Source organism: Candoia aspera, chromosome 3 (assembly GCF_035149785.1).
Source record: "Candoia aspera isolate rCanAsp1 chromosome 3, rCanAsp1.hap2, whole genome shotgun sequence".
NCBI classification, from domain to species: domain Eukaryota; kingdom Metazoa; phylum Chordata; class Lepidosauria; order Squamata; family Boidae; genus Candoia; species Candoia aspera.
This window is the reverse complement of record NC_086155.1, coordinates 74,219,368-74,243,881: the sequence shown is the minus strand read 5'-3', so window position 1 is coordinate 74,243,881 and position 24,514 is coordinate 74,219,368. Positions and strand designations below refer to the sequence as shown.

General features: G+C 38.3%; 1 protein-coding gene across 1 annotated transcript in view; it reads right to left on the bottom strand.

The window, feature by feature from the left end:
* Nucleotides 1–209: 209 nt before the first annotated feature.
* The window catches only part of TNNI3K (TNNI3 interacting kinase), a 215,711-nt gene continuing 191,406 nt past the window's right edge, over nt 210–24,514 (bottom strand). The window contains exons 22-25 of the mRNA XM_063298129.1: nt 24,125–24,184; nt 17,618–17,787; nt 3,485–3,564; nt 210–870 (exon numbers count right to left, since the gene is read on the bottom strand). Of these exons, the coding sequence (XP_063154199.1) occupies nt 794–870; nt 3,485–3,564; nt 17,618–17,787; nt 24,125–24,184 (387 nt within the window). The 3' untranslated portion in view covers nt 210–793. The remainder of the gene's footprint in view (nt 871–3,484; nt 3,565–17,617; nt 17,788–24,124; nt 24,185–24,514) is intronic.

Here is a 24,514-nt window from a genome sequence, read left to right as displayed (position 1 = left end):
TTTTAATTTAAAGTGTTTGCAACAAATTAGTTTTTTCCCCCTAAAACTTCTGGCTGATTTATCGGGTGCTTCAACATAGATTAAGCAAAAGAGACCCATGGAAGATACAAAGGACATTAAATTAGAATGGCAGGTGATGGCCTACAGCAGTGTTTCTCAGTCTCAACTTCTTTAAGACACGTGGACTTCAATTCCCAGAATTCTGGGAGTTGAAGTCCACACATCTTAAATCTGCTGAGGTTGAGAAACACTGGCCTAGAGCTCCACAAGAGATACTACAGAGCCACCTCAGCTGATGGATGAGATCGAAGGATGTGTAGGTGAAAAAGAAGTAAAGCAAACCATCCTACAGGAAATGTGGAGCAGTAAATTTTCTCTGCTACCATGGAAGTAAGAAACAAAGTGTAATTTTTCCACTGTGGGGAGTCCTCAGATTGCGATTTCCCACAGTGTAACAATTACTTTCCCCTCCTTTCTTCATGCGTACCAGAGAAAATATATATCAGACCCACTAATTACTTTTACTGGCATGAATATAGTACATTCCCAGGGTGAACACCCCCCTCCCCCAAATTCTGCAACTTAGCTGATTTATGTTTCCTCACCTTCTTTAAATTACTGGAACAGTAATTTAAGGAGTAATTTATGGGGGAAGCATTAGCTAACAGTAAATAAACAAGCCAACGTAAGGCTCTTTGCCGTAATGTCTGATGACTGGGAACCGTGGTGACGCAGGAAGCATTGCTGCTGCCAGTTGGTGGGGAATCTCTCTTCAGGTAGATCAGTCCCGCCGTCAGCCACTGTCTTCAAAGCTGCCACTGTTGCTGCAGGAAGGAAACCGCATTGTACTCATGGGGTCTGACACATAACCTGTAGAAGACAAAAAGAAGCTCAAGTGCTCAGTGAAAATGCCGTTCAACCTAGCTACACCTTGTCCCTCTTCTTTCTATGTTCATCAAGCCTCTGTATATAGAAAGAGCACAGAAGTCTTGTCTAGTAGCAGAAGTACACAGATTTGCTGCCAAATACAATATACTTCGGCCACATCTTTTATTACCTGAAATAACCACATTTAAACCTTTTATTTTTTTTCCCTTCAGGAAAGTGATAGAGGCAGAATATAACATGCAGGTGGGATGCCATTCATATTCATAATCACAGTAGCCATTTAAGATGATGACTGATGGAAAACTAGAGCCAAGAAATTTAAATGCCCTGTCACATTTCTATTTGATTTTTAAATATACATATCTTGACCTCAAATGATTCAACTGTCAACAATAAGCGGTCTGCCAGAAATAATTATGCCCAGCAACTCAAAAAGACTTTCCAAGGTTTGCAGAAGGTAAGATCCCAATTTACATATTGGGGTAGATTTGTTAGTCACTACGGTATCATTTTATAAAGGATGAACCATTAAATACCACACCTAACAAAAAGATGCAAGCATTATTTATCACCATGGATATGTTTTATTTTATTTCTTTACACTTTAATCCCTTCTTTTTGTTCTTAATTTCAGGACCATTTCTGGAATCCTTCAAGATAAAGAGTGAAAAAGAAGCACTGAAATAAATGGACATGCTTATAGGTCAGGTTGTGGTAGGAATTCTCACAATATTCTGGAAGGATCTCAGATACAATTTTCCTGAGTTCCTGGAACTTACTATAACCTTTCCAGACATGATCAGTAGTAGAAGCTAGGCCAATGTGAAGTGGTGTCGCTTGGTACATTCACCTCAGCTCTGATCATCAAAATGATCTGCTCTGAAGTGGTGCCTTGTTGACTTGACAAAGTGAGGTATTCCTCTCACTGCATCCAAACCAAGTGTTGAGGCAGGCCACCCATTTCTTCTGGCCACTTTACCTAAAGTGCAGTGGAAGTGTCTTCTGTACATGGACTCAGTGTACAAAGACTTTCAAGTCATAAGCTCCAGGGAATATTTGAGAAAATGTAGTAGCCCCTTTAAAGTCAATAATCAACATAATTTGTTCTTCCCCCACCTCAGCTTTCAGAGATACTTGCACAAAACAACTTTAATTCAAATATCAAATGTTGCATTGTTTGAGATGTGATTGCTATCCAGATCAGCTGATTTTTAAAATGTTATTTCAAAAAGTTTATTCTTGTTGTTAACTAAGTTACTCATGAGCAGTATCAGTGAAATCACTGAAGCAATTAGCTATAGTAACTAATTAAAAAAATCAATTAGTTTCAGTGAAACTTAAACTGGATTTGGCACATAAATTCTGTAACCAGTTGACTTAGAAAGTCAAAGCAATGTAAGTTATATACTGTACATAATAATCTCATAAATGCATTTAGGTCCTGTTACATATAATAATTATATTTTATTGTATGTATGTATGTGTATGTGTATATGTATTTGTGTGTGTGTGTGTGTGTATGTGTGTGTGTGTGTATGTGTGTGTGTGTGTGTATATATATATATATGTATAAATAATACATTCAAACAGGAGTACTCAGGTATTGAGTACTTTTGCAGGCAGAATGGGAGCCCTGTCCAGACTCACTCTGGGCTTTACTCCTCGTTTTGCCTGCACAAGCTTGCAGTGGGCAGTTCCTGTGCCCCAAAGCTTAAGATCTAGATCAACAGTTAATTATTAAAAGTGCTATAGTTCTTCCTTGCCCAACCCTAACACCAGTAAAATCATTAGTTTAATTCATGGGGATGGTGCCTTGCTTGGGGGCTTGTCAGGTGGCCCCTTTGACAACTATCAGTGCTGTGCCTAGCCTCTGGTAGGTCCTGGGCACCAGTTTGCAGAGCAGCCTCAAAGGGATACGGGTCCTCCTTGTTCAGCAACTGCCTTGCATAGCGACCATTCGCAATTATGACCAAAAAGTAACTTTATGTCCAATGCCTGCATTTATGATAAGAAAAGCCTTCAGTTGAAACTGATTAATGTCTGGCCAGTTGTAGGCAGCAGCTGCCAGCTTGCTGGAGGGTTGTAATCAACTAATTAAGGTCACAGAGCTGAGCTTGTTAACTGGCCCTTAGCACTTTTTAGGGTTGTTTTGTGCTGTGGAGAAAAGCAGCTCAGGAAGAGATTGCTTGCTTAGGCAATCTCTCGGCTCTGCGAGGGGTGAAGAAAAAAAATGGGTGAGGCACAGGGATGAGAGAACATTATCTGAATGAGACAGCAGCAACCAGTGATCTTTGCAGCCTCTCTTTCTCCGTGTCACATGGTTTACTTAGCAACTGTGTCACTTAGCAACCATTTCACCAGAACCAATTGCAGTCACTGAACGAGGACTACCTGTACTGTACTTAGTTTGACACTTTGATTAAAGTTAAGCCACTTGAAGGGGTTGCACAGCTCAAGGAGAAGCACCTCCTATTACCAAAGTTCCTGATTTATTGTTTGTGTGTGCTATGAATTTTTGGGATCAATTTCACTCCAAAGAAAATATTATTGGCTCATTAATAAAACTTATTATTATTAAAGAGGAGTTGTATTTTACCATTTCGGTCAATAGATGGGTATTGAAAATTTCTTCTCATCTCTTCCAAGGAAAGGCCTTGAGAAGGGTGCTGTCCAGTGCTATAAAATAAGAGAGAGTTGGTGAACAAGGTTATCTTTTAGAGCTTGCTTCAAAACCAATATGCTTTAAAATAAACTATTTTCTCAGTCAAAATATGGACATGCCTTTTACAATGAAACAACTGCACTAGAAGAAAAGCAGGAGAAGAAGAACATGGATACACAGAGAGAAACTTTTCTGGAATAGCTTGTTTATGATCTTGAGCTTAGCCCCAGTGTCTAGACTACTTTCAGTGTTATTAGCAATTTGAGGTGACAGATCCAATACACTATAAATATTTTATTTACATCTGTACTATCAGGTTCGTGCATGCTAATTTCTTTGCTGAACAGAACATTACCCTTTTGAAGCAAATCCCAATATTTTTCACTGTAAGTTAAGTTCCTTTATCCTCTGAAGTGATCAGATAGAGCCTGCCTTTGCCAGCTGTTCTCAGCTGATGGGCAGATATCATTATCAAGTATTCCCTCTGAATGAAAAAGAAGCTGCCCAACTGCCCATTAATAGCCAGGTAATTTGTAGAACACATCTGTGCTGGGAATTATTGAAGTAATTTCAAAGAACAGTGTCTTTAAAGAACTTTTGTGAAGTCGTGGCTGAAAGGACAAATTCAAGATTTGCATCATCCTTGGCGATTTTGATCAGGATAATTTCAAACTGATGGCAGGTAAGAATTCTGTGTCTTCATTGGCTACCTTCCCACTATTGGAAAAATAACCTAAACGTTTATTCCTAAAGATACCTTTCTGGAAACAAATCCCACTGAAATCTATGGGGCTTAGTAGCAAATAAACATATCTGTAGCTATCTGTAGGAACCTTAACTATTTATCAAGCTATATTTTGTTTTTTTGTTTAATAAGATTCATATTGCTCTTTTCTTGTTGCTAAAATGTGCCTGCTTTCCATTTAAATGAATATATAAGACCACGGTAGTAACATTTCTGCTTAATAACAAACTCATGTAAGTCTCATCAAAATAGACTACTTTGCAACTCAGTTCGTGTTGCCTTGAATATTAATATTTCCATACATTTGTCTCTATACAGTATTTTACATGTTGTTTGTAGGACTGTCTATCTGTCCATCCATCTAGAGCTCTCTTCTCTGATAGTAATGCCAATGCTGAGAAATAAAGTGAAGATTAATAATTGTTTACTCTTACAACATATTTAACTATGCTCAGATGCCAAGATCAAACTTTTTGCTTCTAAAGAATTCTGTGCATCCAGTGGAAATATTTGAAAACTTTTGGTAAATGGCAGAGTTCCTGAGAGTGTTAAAAACTATTTGTCACATTGTAAAAGAGACTTCTTTTCTTTTCTTTTCTTTTCTTTTTCTTTTTCAAACCAAAGTATAAAGCTACCTTTTGTTCAGCTGGTTGCAAAGTTTTAGCTTTGCCTGATCTATTTTTGGGTATATGGATGGATTTTAAGTGTATTATATTGAACATATTTGAACTTATATGTTTTTTGTTTACCATCTGATATCTTAGAATGAAATATAGGCTAAATCACCTTTAATACCTGAATATGCAAATAATACATTAAACTCTAAGCACAATTATATTATAACCAGTTAATAATATTTGCTAATAAATATTCAACCATTTCAAAGTAAAGACTATTCTGAAACAAGTAATTCTTCTTAATACCACAATTGTCCAGATTAGCCATTCTGTTTCCATATCAATCTTGCTTATTGTTCTAAAACCAAATATACATGCAATGGAATATGACTCATAAGTTGAACCCCATCAATATAATGCATGTCCTCCATCTCTACTCTGTGGGTAGTAGAAGAATGAATTCATGTCATTAGTGTTGCAAGGTCTCTACTGAATTGAAACGGTTTGTTCATTTATTTACTTAATTCAATCCATTTATTCATTCATGCTATTAGAGAAGACATACACTAATCTAACTTCACATTTACCTAAATTAAAACTAATGTATAGTTACAAAAGTGTGCCCAGGCAACAAAATCTAATGAGGGTCAAGGTCAAATGCAAAAATCAGAATCATTAATATTATTCAAAATAGCTCTTATGGAATTGACATTGGCTCAGACTGTACCAACACACATTCCACAACTTCCAGAGAAGGCTATTTCTTGGTGGTTAGATATTATTTGGTAACATTATGTGAGCCGGAATGTTTATCAAACGAGAAATATAAGATGTATCTTCAGAAAAATGGTTCAAGTCCATGGCCCAAGTTAATTACATGGTTTACAGATGTACCAATGCATCTATGGTATCTGGGCAGGTAAAGATTCAAAGATGTTAACCAAAACTGCTACTCAAACACAAAATGCACACACATTCAGACAAGTAAATAAGCTTGCATACTAGTATTTCTAAAATACATTATGAATAAATCATAATTCCAGTGCAATTGCTCTCTGCCAGATATTTCAGCCTTAAGAAGGCAAATCTGTTCTCAGAATGATGCAACTTGTCTCATCAAGGTGTTTGGTCAACATACTAGGAATGTTACTGAGGGAAATACAAATAATTTGTTCAGAACATGTTCAGTAGCAGAAGGTGGAGGATTGGCATGTGTTAATAAGAATATGCAGTTGGCTTCTCTTGAAATGAGACTTCTGGACACATTCCATCTAATTAGGCTAACTAAATAAATCTGGAATATATTGGTTTGGGATCCTGCTGATATTTCAGAGCATTATATAATAAGAGCTAATTCATATATTTTAGAAGTGGGAAAAAACAAGTATGAAATAAAATAATCAGTGGCTTGGTGTTTCTACTTTATTTACCAATAGTGGATTCTACCACTTCTGAACCGAATATGTCATCTCCAGAATCTGGAAGCTGATCTTTTCTTCTTCTGTCAAATAGACCCCCTTTAGGTTTTTTAGGTTAATTCTAGCCCATCTAAATAATTTTTGCTGCAGAACTATTAAAAATGGTACCTTAGTTTCCAATAACAGAGGCCATAAGGCCATGTAATTAGTTACCAATCTTTTTAATAAAAACCAATGAAATCCTCCATATGAAAGCCTCAATAACTGAAATAGCTTAATAAAAATTATATCTTTTAAGATTTGCAATCAGAATTAGGCTTCTTAATTCAAAAGTTATTACATTTTATTGTCAATCATACTGGAAAAAAAATCTGCAGAGGAAAATTACTAGGATATATCACTCTGTTGCTTTTCATACACATTTTCCTATGAAAAGCCTTACATTACAAGCTATTGCATAGATTACAGCTGCTACAAAAACCTTCCATATGATGGTGGATAGATGACATAAAAGGGAACAGATGTAGCTGTTCTAAGAATATTGAAGATGGGGATTTTTAAATAACTATTTCTCCAGAAAACATTCTAACAGTCTTATGATGTTCATTTAATTAATAGTGAATTAGCTCCACACATAATACTTTTCATGTTTCTTCTCTCTGTCATGTCATAGATTAACCAAAGAAATGCATGCAAGATTGCACTTGTAGAAAGTTAGACAATGCATCACCATTTGAAGACATGTGTTGCAGCTCATGGCAAATAAGGCCATCCTTCTCCATCAGAAAGTCACTGTTGATCAGCTTTTCCCAAACTGGCACTCTCCAAAAGGAAGTCCAGATGAGACAGTAAGTCTCAAAATTCCCAACGTGGCCAAAGTGAGTTCTTCCAAACATGATTTGCTAAAACTTTTTTCCAAATATTTTTGATGAAAGAGAAGTTGCTCAGGAATTATTTCAAAGGAGTATAGAACTTTAAAGAATTTTAATGAATTCATTGTAGGTGGTGTTCATGCCTTTGGGTAGTTAAGAAATGGCCAACAGGTAAAAATAAATATTCTGTCTTTCAGTGTACTACCATCTCTCCACCAGTCTGTAGCTTTCTAGTTTCCCATGCTTTAATTAAACCCAGGAAAAAATACCCTACACAAAATTTCCACTGATTTTTTTTTCAGTATAAATGCTACTGTTACAATAAGGGAGAGTACAAAGGAATTTCTTCTTCCACTGGAAAAATTCCAAGAAATCATCCATCCAATTTCTCTGTCCACAGAGTAGACAAAGCCAATTTATGCCCAGGTCTGTCTAGAAGATGCCAGGATGAATGTAGATAATCACAGTCAAGACTGAAATAATGTCCAGATCATATATTCATCACATTCAGGATTATTTAGCACAAAAAGCAAATTAAATGCAGATAGGACATGAAAAACCATGTTAGTGTTGCATCTATACTAAGCACAAATGCTATCTGAGCATTCAAGAAATGTGTTAATGTGGACTAATATATAATAGAATTCAAACCACTGCACGTTCCAGATACTAACCTAAAGTTTATTTAGCCTAAAAACGTCTGCTATTATATTACCAATCCTCTTCTAAAGCTACTGCATCTCACTGAGTTTTTCCAAACGATTGTTTGGAAAAGCAACAGACTAGAACATTCTAGTTACCTCTTAATGCACACTGTTTTACATCCTGTGCAAAAGTAAAGAAATACTTGTTCAGTGGTAAACTGTCTTTAGTGTCTAAATAACTGGCCTAAACTCAAAACTTTTTGGAAAAAGTTAGTATCTGTAAATTGTGTAGAAGAGATGCTGAGACACATAGATTGGGGAACGAATTAACAGCCTCAAGGCTAAACCTGGTTCTAGAATCCTCTTACTCTGTTCTCTCAAAGATTAAAAGTCTGGCCAATTTTTCCACTCACTAGGATTGGAAATGACAAACCACCTTCATTTTATATAAAATTTATGATAAATGCATAAAATATAATTGTTATTCAGCCAAAGCTTGCGAAAAATGTTAGGAAGCACATTCATTCCTTAAACCATATAGTAGTCTTAGAATCCAGGAATAGGTATTAGGTAATGTGAAAGAGCTTTGTAGGAATTCCTGGAACACAGCTTCCCATAAAAATAAACAGTTTGACAGAATTAAAAGTCCTTCCCAATACGGGTCATGCATATTTTATGTCTTATCCTTACATCAAAGATAGAAGACTATCTAGCTTTTGAATGTTCTCTCTTTTCATATATCAAGGCCCGTGCCTGAACCTGAATGAAGGTTCTGCCATTCTAATTGAAGCATTTGCATCGGAGCATCAGCCTAATGTCTCCAGATCTCTAATCCATGTCCATGTCCATAGACAGGAAATTGTAAGGCAAAAAAAAGATGCTACTCTGGATGTATAAATGAAACCAACTGATGCTTTAATTTAAAGGGATATACAAATAACAGACCAAAAGAGTCACCTGGATAACTTCCTATATTGGATTTATAAAAGAGATTTGTTAAAGGTTTGAAGAATTCTGTGAGAAGGGACAAAGAAAAAAATGAAAAAAAATCAAGTTCTAGGATATTATTTGAATGGATTAAAGATCAAGATTGTTAAAAATAAAGGGAAGGAATATAAAGTTGGTTTATTTGATCAAGGTTAAAATAGATATGTTGTTATCTCTGGTAACCCTTAATGGACTTTTGCTGATCAGGACTGAATGATGAGGCTTTAAGGATTTGTTTATAGATAAGAGAAGATATGGGAAGAAGAGATCATTTGTTGTATTTTAAGAGAAGGTGATAAGTTACTAAAATTGTTTATACTTGTGATGAAGGGGGAAGTCATTTCTTTACATATTTTTTTCTTTTTGTTTACTATATTCTTCTTTCTTCTTTCTTTTTTCTTTTTCTCTCTATTTTTTCTTTTCTGTACTTTGTATGTTTTCTTTTTATTCCTTTATTTTTTTTTTAGTTTGTATTAGTTTTTATCTTTTTAAAATTGTAATTTTTTAATAAAATTATTATTTTAAAAAAGAGGAGATCATAAGGCCACAGTGAAGGTATGATTAGTACAACACAGCTCTGTCTTCGGTGTTCTAAGAGCAGACCCTGAAGTATAGGAGAAATATAGCTGAAAAGAAACTCTAGCCGGGGAATAGGTAATCCACTATGCCAAAGGTTCCCATAGGAACATCACATCTTTTATTTATACCTGCTTGGAAGAGCTGCCTCATTTGGAGTCTGACTTGTTCAATGTGCAGGCGGCATCCCCTGAAGCTGGGCTGCTGGAAACTCGTTTCCCTGCTGCTAAACTACTACTTGGTGCTCTGAGCCCACTGTCATTCAGTGGTTGCTGGCTTCTCATGGTTCATTAAAGACCTTCATGCAACATTTTTAAGGCTCAACATAAAAAAGCAGCTGCTGAGAAACATCCTTCCCTGCCTCCTGTCCTTGTAAAGCTACAGGCAAATCCCTGTGTTGGCTTGGAGGAATGGAAGTGTTGCCGCAGAAACAAGAGATGCTACTTTCCCATATCGTAGCTTTCTGGCAAGTTTGCTGGGCTCCACCTCAGAGCCAGAAGTGTAACGAAGTGAGCATTCCCAGATTGCTCTCATTAGGATGGAGCCAGTGGCCATGACTCCTCGACTTGAGAGAGCAAGAGGGTTAGCAAGCTTGTAGCGTTTTTGCATGGGGAAGCCAGGCGTGAGATGCCTGCTTCGCTTTTCCGAGCCTACCTGTGCAAATTCTGCAGAACATCTTTCAGCACCACTCTTCTGTTTAAGGCATCAACATTTGAAGGATACAGTAGATGCACCCCCACTCCCCCAAAATATCACACACCTACTGAACGTTTAATACTTTTGCAAGAATTGGAAATTGGAAGAGGCATCAAATTTGAAGAAAGCATCTTTGGATTCCCCCCACCCCCTGAATCATCCTGCTGCCTGGAAAAGCTGATCAAACTGCTTGTGCAACAAGCCTGCTTTATGAAAGAGATTGATGTACTTCTGTACACATGACAGCGTAGCACAAATCAAAGAATCACGAGCTTGAGACCGTTCAGCCACGTGAAAAGTTCAGCCGAGAAAGAATAGGGAGAGGCAACCAAAATGGAGAGTGAACCATGAGCTATAACTTGTAGGGAAGGCTGTATCAACCACTGTTTGGAGGAAGAGAAGGACAACAGGTCCTTTTCAGATTTCTAACAAGCGAATAACTTTGGTGAACGATTATGTCAGGTTTCAGTGTTCTTGGTTTTGAGAGGGGTAAAAGGCTTAAGCTGCAAACTACTGAACTCAATGGGGTTCCTTTTGGAATGCACATAGATAGGTTGGGTTAGGAATAAGATGCAACTGCTTAAAAGGTGAATGAAATTTTAGACTGCATTAACAGAACAATCCTTTGAAAGGCACAAGGCAATAATAGTTCCACTTTATTCTGCAATAGGCGGAGGCTATGGCAGGCCTAATCTAAATTCTGTATTCAGTTGTGGATATTGCTCATTAAGTAGAATATAAACAAATTGGAAAGATCATAGAGAGAGACAGAGAGAATGGAGGCAGGAAAGCTAATCTGTGGGATGGGAAAGAAGATAAGAAAAAGTTGGAAGAGCTGGATAGTTGAAGGAAGCATTAGGATACACATTTTAATAACAGCAGTTCTCGAATGGAGCCACTTATCTTGAAGGCCAGTAGATTGGCATCTTCAAAAGAATCTGGATCATATCTTTTGAGAATTAGGCCGCAGGCTGGGGTAAACAGCCCACAGCCCCACTTCCAGCTCTGTGATTCAATAATGTAATCGGTGAGTTCAGATTTTACTTTTCTGTGTAAGCTTAGATGGTGAGTAAATTCCTTGTATTTTAACTGATGGATTGTTCTGATTCTCAGCAGTATGTAGATTGTACTTCCATGTGATATAAAATTTCACCTAATAAGAAGTTATTCCATGAAAATAAAACTATAAACAGGAATTGGCATTGTTCAGGCCTGTATGTATGTACTCATGCACATATCCTCACACCTTCACGCACAGCCCACCTGTAAGTCAACTGACAGCTCACAACTTACTTTCTTCCTTAAATGTCAGTAAGTTCACAAACCTGGCAGAATATTTATTGCTTACGCTTGAACTCTCAGAGCATGAATGCCAAGCTACATTTATTAGACCAGAGTGGGTACTTAATGGGCAGGATAAAAAATGGCTGTGGGCTTTTAAATGTTCCAGAAAAATCTCAGTTGAGTTCTGTCATTTAGAAAACATTTTTTTTCATTTAGTCTACCTTCAGTGGATTGGTTTGCATAAACTTTGAAAAGTTAGATTTAAAAAACCCATTAATCATTAGCTAATGACTGATATTCTTTTCAAAAAGGTTCACTGGTAAACACAACTTTATGGAAAATCAATCATTGTATATATTATTTCCTTCCCAAGATCTGGAGAAAACAAAAGTCTTTCACCATCCAATACTGGTGAACCCGATAGATGCATTTTACTCCTGTTAGGGTCAATTATGGGTTCTCTCTCTTTTTTTTTAATTAGAAAAATGCTCTCAAGATCTTTTTTGGTGGAACTTGACAGGATAATAGAATTAGATTCGTTGAATTCCACTAAACTGTAAAGTAACGCGTCATCAGCTTCACTTACTTTTCAAATATTTTTCTGTAGTGGAGCTCATTAATCTACCTCTGCTCACACATAAAACCATGAAACCAAAAGGGCAACTCAATCAGTTATCTAAGTGACAGAATATTATACATTTAGCAATGACTGCATACTATGACCAGCTATTGGGGGTGGAACAGAGACTGCCTGTGCAAAAGGTAGTGGTTTTTTCCAATCTGGATGAAAATATTATTCCAAGATTCTTCTATGTGTGTTAACGTGACATGTTCTCATTTAAGGCAGTGGTTTTCAAAATGAGGGTCATGACCAATGTGAACAAATTTGAGGGGAGAGGCCACACTCACTCCCATTCTGCCTGGAGGCAGTTTCACCAACCTGCATGCAGAGGCTCTCTTTCAAGGGCCTTTGCATTTACAGTAATGGTTCCTTCAGCAACATCAACCCATCACTCCTGAGTACCCCTGAAGGCAACAGATCAGGAGTCTCATCTTCCCCCTCTTCCAAAGACATCCATATGCTAAGTCAAGCTGGGAAGTTGCTTGGAGTGCCACCATCTGTGCTGTTGAGTTCCTGTAGGGCTGGGAAACTGAAGGATCTGGAGAGCTGCACTGGACTGGATGATCTTTGTGTGTGCTATCTCACCCCTTTGAAAAAAAAGTCCAGTTGTAAAACCGTTCAGTTTGGTGTTGGGATCTCTTTTTCAGCAGTTAGTCCTATACTAGAGTTGTGTTTGGAAGAGAGAAGCCACTTGCTTACTGATGAGGCAGCGCAACAGGAAGAAAAGGACTTCTGAGGTCACATGCAGAGAAAGAGGCAAGCTTACAGCCAGATTGTTGGCAAGCTTACTCAGGAGGAAACAATCCCCCACCAAGTTCAAATTATGGCTCAGATAAACACTCCTAGGATTCCAGCCCAAGTAAAGGAACATTACCATTCCTACGTTGACAGCCTTCACTTCAAACAGATAGCTTTCCCCTCTTCTCTGCCCTTTTATTCTGGATGTTGAAAAAAACAGTCCCATCCATTCACAAAAGACCCAATCACTATTGCCTCCCAGCAACTCTGTGCATCATCTGGGGATCTCCCAGCAGAGCCACCCCTCAAACATAATTAAGGGAATTAAAACCTTTTACATCTACTTCTAACCAAATGAACACGCCAAAGATTTCAACCATGCATTTTCTCAGAAGCATAAGGACAGGGACTGGTGGATTCCTCCAATTTTGTTTCCCTCCTCTCCCACTAAATGTCTACAACTGGCAGGAAAACAGCTACAATCATTGCCCTTAATGTGGCCTGGGCTGGGGAAGGAAGCGAGTTTTGACAGACAGTTTAACAGGCAGATTAATAATCTGTCAGAGCTTGCTCTGGTTGAGGCAAGTGTTTTGCCTAAGTGCCTTCAGAAAATACTGCTATTCTGGAATAGTGCTATTCCAGGATGACACTATTACAGAACAATGCTAAACCATGTCCCAAAAAAGCCCTGTGATCAGCTGATATCAACTGATAGTTGGGCTCTCTTCGAACTCAACCATGCAAAGCATTTGCAACAATCTTGAGCAAGAGTTTAGTGCTTTCCTGAAGAATACTAAATTAATGTTCAAAAACAGCCTGAACAACAGTGTAGTTGTGCCATGAAGGAACAGAAAGAAAGCCAGCTTTTTATACTCTAGTTCAGCATGCAGTGTTCTGCAACCGTCAGTGGACATCTCCTGTTCAGGCTGTCTAGGACTATAAGCCAAGGATCAGCTCAGAGATCTGACTGGGAGAGGAGACAGCCTTGTCCCTGGAAACAGAATAGAAGAGATGCCCAGGGGCCAGAGGGAAAAGGGCGCACCACTCTAAAGTAACCAACAGAGGCCAAGCTGATCCCACTCCCTAAGAGTCACCTATTGTAGCACCAACCCAATGACCAGTGAAACACATCTGATTGCACACATGGCAAAACTGTTGCAGCTTGTTGCCTACTTAAAAGGGAAAACACTACTTAGAAACCAGAATAGTGGAGGATGATTGTAATCTGCATTAGTTGTGCATTGGGGATAAGATGAAGGCAATGTTATGAGGCTGGGGTGGGGGGTGGGGGATGGGGAGAAAAAAGAGGTGGTCAGGGCATATTTGAGCTGTGGTCAGATGCCAGAGGGGAAGGAACCACAGCTATGGGTAATGCAACAGCATCATCCACACATTGTCCAACTCTCAAGCTTTGGACAGCATCAAAACCAACATCAGAAAATTGGCATATGTATATAAGTGTGTATGCTCATGTGTGGTAGTACATTTGGCAGGAGGGAGAGAGAACTGGGATGCATTTGCAAATGCTCTAGCATATATCTCATTAATCCTGTCAGTCAGTCAGTCAGTCTCTCCACAAACTACAGCCATATCCCAAGGAGCGGCTCATGTGGTATTGGGCCACTGTTAGTGTTTTGTTAGTTTTACTAATAAAAATGGACCATATTTACGGGGGAAGAATTGAGTAGGTAATTTCACACCTCCTTAACTTTATATGTGGGTTATATGGTACACAGTAAAACCAGACAGGCAAATATTCTTTGCCATTGTATGCAGCCTTATAGTTTGTGAAGCTCAGATGAGCTGGGAGTTGCAAAGAGTATAACAATGTACTGCAATAGTTGTGAGCACATAGCACAGAGTCACTCCTGCTCTCAATTTGTATGTTTTTAAAAAATTAAAGCCTCAAGAAACCATTGTCATTTGAAAGCTAGGTCATTAATCATCTCAGTGTGTCGTATAATTGGAAAAAAAAACCCACTGAATCTGCAGAAACCATCTTCATTTTACTTTATATTTTGCCTCTGGGTAACTCTTTCAATGTTTTATTTATAGGACTGGAGTTAGTTAATTTGTATTGCACAGAATTTGAGGGGGGAGCTCTTCTGCAACCCTTTGGGTTATACAGGAACCCATTTCAACAAGCTAATGAGCTTGGGTGGCGCACTGTCGTGAACATTAAATTACAGTAGCAGGGAGGCTGCTGTGATAACTACTTTTCTCACCCTCTTGGGCATCCATAGTATAACCTAAATGTGTCACTTGCTTATTCTTTTCATGCAAATCTGTTACATGCTGCAGCATGAAAGGGAAACTAATATAAAATCCTCTAATACACCCTGAATCTTGTTGCTTCCCTCACAAATTTGTTGTTGTCCCAGCCCCTTGCATGATTATCAAAAGGAGATTCCACATACACACACACACACACCGTCTGCACACATAAAAGTTAGGCTGCATTTCTTCACATATGGATTATGGTTGTGGATTTACTTCAAGTAGAATGATGTATGCTGGGATATTTTTAGATATCAATGTTTGACTCATGCTCACAGTACATTACTGATACTGTAGTACTAGCTGCATGAACAGTTATTAAATGGTTTGTGCTCATCTCATGAAAAAGGATGGTAGACTGATTCCTTCAAGAAGACTAAATTATATGTCTACCTGGGATCTTCGTTGCTAGGCATGCTGATAATATCAGTATAGCACTTATGAGCCAAAGAGCCTCACTTGTTGCCATAGCTTTTACTGAAGCACATTCTCCTGGCCCAGGAAATGAAAATTATGGCATTGACATCTCCCAAGCTCCACAGTGTTATACAAGAAGATGATTCAGCAGTTAGAATCTCTGAAGCACAGTGATATTCCTCCCTGCTATCTTACTCAATTCAGATTGAGCCAAACACTGGTTTACCTAGGCTGATGTGAGACACAAAAGCCCATCAATTCCTTTTCCAACTCTAATCTTATATAGAATTCTGTAGTTGTGTCCCTCTGTTGCAACTACATAGCAGGCGCTCTAGATTTAACATGGAAAAACAGTTGATTAGTTCCTCTGCTGTTGTGATAGCACAAATTGCATTTTTTTTAAAAAAGAACTTCAGAGAACTGCTTTCAGGGATAGATCAAGCCCATTGGAATTGGCGGGGCAAAAGCAGAATGATAAATGGTAAGTAAAGCTAGAGATCATTTCCCCACTTGAGACTTAGTGCCTTCTAGAGTCATCCAACTATTGATGCTTCAAAATAACAAGAAAAAAGAGTAATGAGAAAAAGCTTTATATCTCTTCAGCAATGGAAGAACGATGCTACAAAGATGCTTTTAATTCACTAATGGGAAAATGGCCAGAGTCAATGGTAGATACAGCATCTTAATTCTGGTTGTACCTTCTATCCTTTTCTGTTAGAATGACATCAAGAACGTTTAGTGTACAGCTTTAGCAAATTATAACAGTAGGACTAAAACAAAGGTTAATATCATACTGAGCCTGCAGGTTCAGCAATTTTCACAATGCTGCAAAAATGTGTATCCAATACATGGATCTCTCAAGAGAACCTATTTATGTCACATTAATCATCGTTTCCTATTCCGTGTACCCTCCTTCCAAAATTTTTCAGAATTACCTACTTAGGGGCACCTTTGTGATGTAACATACACACTGCCAGTAAAACTCCCTTTTTAAAAATTTTCTTCCCAAAATTACCTTTCATGGCACTTAAGAGGGAAACCTCTGAACCCATCCTTTCGGAGATGTTGTGTGTTTCTTCCTTAGGAGAGAGATTACCAAATCTATTTCAAAACCTGAAATCTGAACAAGCTACTAGGGCATATAAAGCTCTGCACTGATCTACCTGAAACACCCTCTCAGAAGATGCAAAGCAACAATATTTGCAAATTCTCCAGTTCTGCCAAAAAGTAAAACAAGTTACCAACACTTTCCTTTTTTAAAAAAATATAATTTAAAGGCTACTTGCATAGAAATGCCTGCACCAAATTCCCTGAAAACTAGCTGTGGGATTCATCTCCTCAAAATGGTAATAGGATTGCAAATTTCAAATAATACTGCCAATCTCCCTCCCAAAAACTTATATTACACTAATTTCTTGATTTCCTGATTTAATTCTTCCATTTTCTCAGTCGGTTTCCATTTCAGATCCTGTTCAGCTGCGCCGTTTCATTTTCAATCAGTTCCCTTCCTTCTCCTACAGTTTTCTCTCTACCTCCTGCTAGCCCTGGGCCTTCAATTTTAAATACGTTTTTCAAATATCATCCTGAATTATGCTTGCTCTTATTTCTCATGGAAAATTGGCCACTTTGAGCTCCAATAATCAGAGCAAATAATATCATTCAAATGGAGTAAAAGGATTAGGGGCATCATACAGAAAGGCCATCCAAATGGCAAATGGCTGTGACCTGATGGGTTTCCTTGACTCAGCAAGGCAGCATCAAAGAACATCCCTTCCCTATGACTTTATGGGAAATGGGAAGAGGGATTTCTTATACAGAGTGGGGGAGGAAAGAGAGAAATGGAAATGATGTGCATACAGGGGAGATATAGGAAAGCCCAAAAAGCAAATATATGAGAACTGACTGCTTATGCAGAAGGTCTGGGAAGGAATTCTGAGCAGGGAAAGCAGAAGGCATTTGGAAGACCCCCAGATTTAAGCTGGTTTGGTGGTGGAATGTTTTTGACCTTCTGGTTTACAAAGAGAAGCTTCTACTGGGTGTTTTTTCTGTGATGCTTTCAAGCATTTTATTCTTTTATGAGGTGCTAAGAGCTATTCAAATAATCAAGAATAAGTTCAGGCAGCTGTTTGAATCCCACAGGCTAAGAAAAGAATCCGAGTGGTCTTTATACTTACCTGTGGGGCCTTGCCCCATGAGCTCTTGAATTCAAGGCGTACTCCAGTTCAAAACGGCTACGTAAAGCAGCAACATGGCTGCGTCCAGGGCATCCCCGAGTGACCAGGCAGTCGGATGAGGAGGATGGTGACAGGGAGCCACTGCTGTTGCTGGAGGCTGATGACATCAGCTGGATTTAAGGAAAAGGATATTATCAGTATCTTCTTATGACAACCTCAAAGTCTAGTTAGAAAGGCTGATAGCCCTCGTATGTGCCACAAGTGCTTTTGCTAAGTCCTCAGCTATTTCCACTTATGGTGTCATTATAGTTTCTGACTGTCCAGCAGAGGAGAGTCATTGTAATCTGGGACTGGGGAAAATTTTGGGCTGTACTTTTTCGTCCAGGGGATTAGGTCCTCTCTCCTATTATAGGTTTTGAGTGTAAATCAGCCTTCTCTGATTGCCTGTTAGAAAATGTATGGTTTCTTTGTGATGGACTTAACAATATTGCTATATTTATTACTTATTAAGGAGATCATTTTAGCCATATCTACCTTGTATCAGTTTACAACAATACATTTAAAAACAATGAATTCAGTTTTTTGGAGAGCTGGAAAGTATATGACATTTACATCACACAAAGGGGGAGGTAAATCATGAGAATAGGCACTATAAAAATGTTGGCAAATAAATAAATAAATAAATAAATAAATAAATATAGCTGCGACTTTCTCATGCTTAATGCTAATACTAGCATGTCATGTTAAGTGTCTTCTGTGGGAATGAGGAAATGTAATTATTATTTTTAAAATTTTTGCAATCTACCAACTCAGTTGCATGTAAAGGTAATCTCAATGAAGGAAACTCTCAGTTTAACAGAATAATGGGAGGGGTGGCTGTTAAATCTAAATATCTGATAAATTGGAAGGGACGCATGTGTAAAATGGTGTAATGCACGGTAAAGTGGGAAAAAGGATTTTATACACGCATAAAATGGCTTTATGTATGCATAAAGTGGCGAATGGAATTTTACTCATGTATAAAACAACATTAGGCATGTGTATTACACCTGAGAAAGGAAATCCTCTAGGTAGTGTAGCACTCAATGGGAGATATATATAGGAGTACATCAGTAAGATGGCACCCAAAGATGAGCTGCTGAGAGAAAGCCTGATGTAGCAGCAGACATGGAAGGAAGATCAAGCAGAGGAAGTGCCACGGCAAGACAAGACCCTGCATGGGATGTACCATCAACAGATAAGCTGAGGTGGCTGACATTGGGAAATCCTACCAGTGACTGGAAAGGGCTGGACTAAAAGACAGCACCGAGGCACTGATCATAGCAGCACAAGAACAGGCACTAAGCACCAGATCCATAGAGGCAGAGGTCTACCACACTAGAAAGGACCCAAGGTACAGACTGTGCAGCGAGGCCTCAGAGACAGTCTAACACATAGTGTCAGGTAAGATGCAGGCAGGAGCAGCATACACTGAACGGCACAACCAAGTAGCTGGCACTGTGTACAGGAACATCTGCAGAGTGAATGGGCTAGACCCTCCCAAGTCCAGATGGGAGATTTCACAGAAGGATGTGGAGAATAACAGGGCTAAGATCCTGTGGGACTTCCAGATCCAGATGGACAGGCATGTACTAGCCAATCAACCAGACGTCATGGTAGTAGACAAAGATTAAAAGACAGGGGTAGTGATAGATGTAGCAGTGCCAAGTGACAGCAACATTAGGAAGAAGGAGTATGAGAAGCTGGAAAAGTACCAGGGCCTGAAGGAGGAACCAGAAGGGATCTGGAAAGTGAAGGCCAAAGTGGTCCCAGTGGTGGTGGGGGCACTTGGGGCTGTGACCCCCAAACTGGGAGAGTGGCTCCAACAGATCCCAGGAACAACATCAGAGCTCTCTGTCCAGAAGAGTGCAGTGCTAGGAACAGCTAAGATACTGTGCAGAACCCTCAAAAGACTCCGAAGCCTCTGGTAGAGGACCTGAGGTTGAGGAAGACACATACCACCCATAGGGGCGAGAAGGGAATTTTTTAAAATAAATGTACTTATTAATCATTTTTTAAAAGAATAAGAGGAAAAAGAGCATGCAAAAGTAAAAAAGAAAAAGGAAAACATAGCTGATACAGAAATACTTATATCAGTAAGTAGACAAAGATATTACTGAGATTGTATAGTTAGTGCCCAGTAATCATTGAAGAGAAATTAACCATAAAAAACGAAGTACATTATTTTAACAATGTGAGAAAGGATTTAAATCTCTGAGCTGACTGCCAAAATCTCTACTCTTTGTTATTTAAAAATAGTAAGAAAGAACGAAAGAAAGAACGAACAAACGAAAGAAAGACTACTAAGACATTACAGATAAATATTAGCTTCCAACTTCCCTTTTGTTATACTCCGACAATGGGAGAATAGAATTAATTGCATAGAATGTGCCCTGAAGAGTTCCCCAACTTTCTGCTGGATGCTTAGCAGACAGGAGAGATTAGAATGGTTTGTGCTGCACATCACCCTAGTTGAGAGATTTCAAGATTACAATCACTGTTAAATGAGAGGAGTCGAAGGAGTTTTATTGAATGTTATTTTACTGATTGATCTTATTTTTAATTATTTTTATTTATTTATTATTTTTATTTATATATTTATATATTTTTTTCTTGGATGTTATTTTACTGATCATTGGAAGACCTAATATTACTTTGGATTGAAGGTTGTTCCCAGGCAAGTTGCATCCTCTGTGGAGTCCTTGGAGAAGTCCCATGCCCCATACACTGAAGCAGGATGTTATAAGTTAATTATACAAAGTCTACATCACCCCAAACCATATTTCTTGCTTATAATCACTATTTACAAGACATGATTACCCATCTAACACATGCAGATTTCATGATGATTGTTCATTGTTTGTCCTGGAAATATAAATAATTTGCTTCCAGTCACCTCAGAATCAGTCATTTCTACCTCCCAATGATGGGACTTAAGTAAGTGAACATTTAGCCTAGATAACACATACGTGATCACGAGCTTCCAGGCAATTATGCTACAGTATGAATTGAACAGATTATTTTCCGTTGGAACTGATATCATTTACTATTCCATCCATAGGGCAAAGAGATGGGATTTGCACGTTTTCTTACTAAAAGGATCATGATCTTGGTGAAAACATTTTTTTTTAAACTCTACTTAATGTGAAAGACATTACTGTCTAAGCAGGATAATCACTGAATACAGCCTCTTTCCTACATTAGTAAATAGGTTCTGTAGGGTGGCAATAATGGATAATTTTGTTTTTATGCTTGTATACCAGAAGGAAGTTTCTCAGATATAGACAACAAACATGTCCAGGAAGTAGCATAAAACTGCTATACTATGCTACAGTGTTACATTTTTTTTAGAAGCAATATCAAAAAGCACATTTCATTTTCCGTAAAGGGAGGCAAAAATCCAAAGAATCTTCTTGCCTCAGTTCACTCAGTTCACGTGACTGATTAAGATTCTGCTTAACACCCCTTTACGTGGCACTGGAATTTCATCTTGCATTCTTTCGTTAATGTAATGGGCCTGGCCTAGCTAAATATTGCTCTTTTTTGTCTTGAAATGTGCACAAGCTCACCTCCTGGAAAGAAATTCAGATGAACGGCTGCCAATATATCAGAATAGCCAGCTCTTTGTGAGACAGCAGTTACAAGTGATATACTGCTTCACTTTGCCCTCTCAAACAAATGCATACACAGAGCCCTCTTGAAAGTGTTTCCATCCCCACATAATATAACCTGTTGCTGCTAGAGCTTGGAAAGTGAAATAGATGATGGGAGCCACTGCGCTGACCCTTCCACTCAAGAGTGGTGAAATGCGTGGCAAGAAAGGAAAACTTTTCTAATGCACTTACACAGATGGTAATTCCAGGAACTGGTTGCTAAGATCAAACATATCTTCCTTATTATCAGCTGTCGTCTCCTGGCCAAAAGCCACAGTGCACCAAGTATTTATCATTCATACACTGAAGTTAAGTTCAGCTGGCTCAACCATTTATTTTAGAAAATATTTGATCCATTTTTTCCCTTCCCTTTGCCCAGGTGAAAGATATCTTTTTCCCTGATGAAGCATGAGAGCTCAGGTCAGACTAGGGCTTAGCTCTAGAACTTGTTTTCAAAATCAAGAATACAGCTCTTAGATTCACGGGAAAGATGTCAGTAAAGGAAGAGAGCAAGTTTGGTGTAGTGGTTAAAGGCATCAGGCTAGAAACCAGAAGATCACGAGTTCCAGTCCTGCCCTAGGCAAGAAGCCAGCTGGGTAACTTTGGCCCAGACACTGTTTCTCAGCCCTAGAAAGAAAACAATGGCAAACCATATCTGTAAATCTCACCAAGAAAACTGCACGTCCAGGCAGTCACCAGATATCAAGGCCGACTTGAAGACACAAAACAAAAACCAACCCATCAATCACTTGGAGTTTGGAGTCACAATCAGTATGTGAATCAGTGAGTATGAACATATACATATACATACACATAGACATGGCCCCAGTTCTACATGTCTGTAATTAGGGAATCAGGGAGCTCTAGACAGAACATTAAAGACACTTCAAATGCAGCAGGTCTTTTTTTAGGCTTACTTCTTATGTCATTCAATGATGTAGTAACACTTTTCTTTACCACTGAGTCAGAGGCTTGATAATTTGAGCTATCCCCATACTTCGGACTTCTCCTATATGATCTACAGTTCTGCATAATGTTCCAGTGGTGTGGAAGAAGTGATTGTGGCACTATAGGGCATGGCAAGTTGATGGTAATGCTGATTAATTTTAGTTCATTAACTCTAATATTTGGATTCTTTCATAGTGTAATCCTGAAAGCAACATCATTAAGATACTGCGTACAATATTTAAAAAACTGAAATTCCTTGATTTAAATTGCCCATAAGCTCTCCTAAAGAGATGCAAATACACCTTGCTTGTGCTAATTAAATTACATTAATCACATTTGGTTAATTAAGCTTATTTAGCAAGGAGCTTCTGTGTGGTCCAGGAGATTAGCTGTGGGAAAACTTTTTGTGCATGTACTCATATCCACACTACAGTGTCAATCCAGAATCCTATCTCTTGTATCACTGTAGTAGTTGGAAGGAAGAAGACTGAGCTAAACATAAGGTAGTTGTTCATTATGTTGTAGCATAAATTATAGATTTGTCTGCTGTATTTCTCTGTGGGAGACCTCAGTTTAGAATGATTTTTTTCCAGAGAGTTGAAGATAAAGGACAGATTTGACCTTAACTTGGTCTAATTATTTTAATGTGCTGGCCACATGCAGTTGTCCTTGAAGATGGGGCAAAAACTTCAATAGGTATAAAATGCATGAGTTAGATTTTTTTCTAGTAGACTGATAGCTGGATTTTGTTATACCACTCTTGCAGCAGTAATCTATACTCTGACTGCCTATTTATTTCTTGAGGATGTTACCAGATAAGGGGCTTAATCCATTTGTTGAGAGTTCTGAGCCTTGAAGAGAACAGTTGACATCCTTACTATATCAAGTCCACCATGCTTGGTCCTCTCTTCCAGTGTTGCTGCACTAGGCCATTTTTTTTTTCAAATAGGGAATTTTCATTTGCAGCAGCAACTGACATAACAGGACCGGTGGCATTTCACTCTTGGGGTTTGTATAATGTGATTATTGGGCCATTGGAGACAAAGTCGCACACACCTCCTTCCACTCAGTCTCTCAGTCTAATGACAGGGTAACGGGACTGAGCCGAAGGGGCATTCTATAAATAGAGAATTGTCATGCAGAGATATGGCACCAGGGTGGACAGGTAAGACACTTCCAATATGCTTTTTTTTTTTTTTTACTTGTTTTGATGTGGGAGATAAATTGACTTTTTTTTAAAATGCAAAACTGAAGGGACAGAGCAAGGCCTTCCACTGCTGGTACTAGCTGATCGTCTATTGGCTGAGATCAGTGGAGGAATCACCTACTGGCCAGGAAGGGTACATTCTGATCGGCTGTTTTTTCCCAGTCAATAAACAATATGTTATAGTTAGAAGGAAAAATGTATGGATGCCTGTGGTGTGCACACTCATTTCCCTAATTGTTGCTGTTAAAAAGTTATGTAGGTTTTTGCAGTGCTTAAGAAACCTGAAAAAATTGTTCAGACTAAGTGACAAAGGGATAAAAGAAATAAGATTGTTGAGTATGTTAGAGAAAATAATGCTTTTTTCAAACCACCTTCAATTTTCAGAGTTACTCCTTGTTTCCAGCCAAGAATAATAATAAGGATTTGGGGTATTTCTATTCATGATGAGCTAGCTTTTTTTCTTTCTTATGCTATTTATTATATTCCTTTTTCATCAAATAGCTTAGTTTGCAAAGAAAACAAATAGCTTAGGTTACAAAGAAAACAGAGTAGTGTATCTCAAAAGTATATCTGACTTTTTCCAGTAAGCAATAGATTAATCATTGTTAATAGTTCAAAACTAGCCATCCATATTTTGTAACAAACAGGTTTTGTTCTTACCTCTATATTGCACAGACATTCTTCTAATTTGGACACTACTTCAGAAAACTCAGGTCTTCCCTACAAATACAGCAAGACAATAACAATATGACTGTTGTGACAATGCCTTTCACATTTTGCAAGCAGATATTTACAATTTTGAAGACTGCTTGCTTGGATCTTAAGGTAGCTTAACAATTCTGCATGATTCTTTATTTCCCATCAACCCTATAGTCCCATCCCACATTATTTAGGACAGACTCTTAATTCTCCATAGGAACTTTTTAGTGATTATAGGGGGATGTATCTTTCTATGAACTTCACTAAATTATCTAGCTTACAGTTCAAACATCTGAAAAGAAATGTTTTACAGGATCCATGGTGAAGGTGACCTGAAAGAAAGGGAGAATG